This window comes from Cynara cardunculus, unplaced genomic scaffold, assembly GCF_001531365.2.
Source record: "Cynara cardunculus var. scolymus isolate 2C unplaced genomic scaffold, CcrdV1 Un_Scaffold_11583, whole genome shotgun sequence".
NCBI classification, from domain to species: Eukaryota; Viridiplantae; Streptophyta; class Magnoliopsida; order Asterales; family Asteraceae; genus Cynara; species Cynara cardunculus.
In genome coordinates this window covers 1-1,029 of record NW_020206847.1, presented here as the reverse complement: position 1 = coordinate 1,029, position 1,029 = coordinate 1, and the positions used below count along the sequence as shown (strand labels likewise).

At 36.2% G+C, this 1,029-nt stretch overlaps 1 protein-coding gene across 1 annotated transcript; it reads right to left on the bottom strand.

Moving 5' to 3' along the window:
• Nucleotides 1-495: 495 nt before the first annotated feature.
• LOC112505514 (12-oxophytodienoate reductase 1-like) lies at nucleotides 496-1,023 on the bottom strand (the record flags this gene model as incomplete). The annotated part of the gene is made up of 1 exon (XM_025109412.1): nucleotides 496-1,023. A coding segment is annotated over one exon (399 nt), but the record flags the coding sequence as incomplete, so codon positions are not given.
• Nucleotides 1,024-1,029: the final 6 nt, after the last annotated feature.

The following is a 1,029-nucleotide window of genomic DNA, read 5'->3' as shown; positions in this document are numbered from 1 at the left end:
TTTCGTCAAACTGAACATCCCAGCTCGTTACAATGTTCGATGTACTTAGTTTATAAAGCGTGTAAGCATGTTTTAAAATGACTTAATAATGGGTTTCCCTCCAAGCCATTGCTCATTCGGTTTTCCATTCTGCTACGCCATTTTACTGCATCGTATACATCGCTATCAATTCATGTCTAATATCATGATCTTCAAAAAGAATCTTAAAACAAATTAGGCAAGTATTCTTTGTTAATCTCGGATTTTCCTTTCAACCAAACGCGACGAATTCAATTCCAAATCTCACAAACCAAAGGGGTTGATCACAAAAGTAGTTATTAAAATGAAATATTAAAATTAAGATGTATCTCGCTGCATTATGCGAGTACCCTTTTAGTAGAAATTAACCAAGACAAAGAGACCATTTGCTGATGGAATAATAACAGGGTATTTATTAATTTCATAAAACAAGGAACAAACACTATATTACAATTTGCCAATCACCCTCAAATAACTTCACGTAAATAAACATGTATTATTTCAGACCCTTTAATTTGATCAATGCTTTTACTCAACATTTCCAACTTATCAGAATCTTCGTTCTAATTTCTTCAAACTTGTGTGCTTAGATCGACTCTAACGAACTTAAACCGTGGTATCCAGAAATGGGTAATCGGTGTATCCAACGACAGGATCAGGTGTATAAAACGTGCTCCTATCATACTTGTTAAGAGGAGCCTTAAGCTCGAATCTTTTTGGCAAATCTGGATTTGCCAAAAACCAACGACCATAAGCAACAAGATCCGTTCGGTTTTCAGACAAGGCTTTGTTACTGTCTTCCATATCATACCCTCCAGCAGAAATAAAAGTACCTTTGAATGCTTTTCTCATCGGCACAAGACTGTGAGGGCATTCGACTGCTTCGCCTAATWCTTTCATCCTTGGTTCCACCATATGGCAATAAAGAATCTTGTATGCATTCAAAGATTCAGCCATATAAAGACCTAAAGCTTTCGGATTTGAGTCCTCTGATTCCATGTAGTTTGCAAA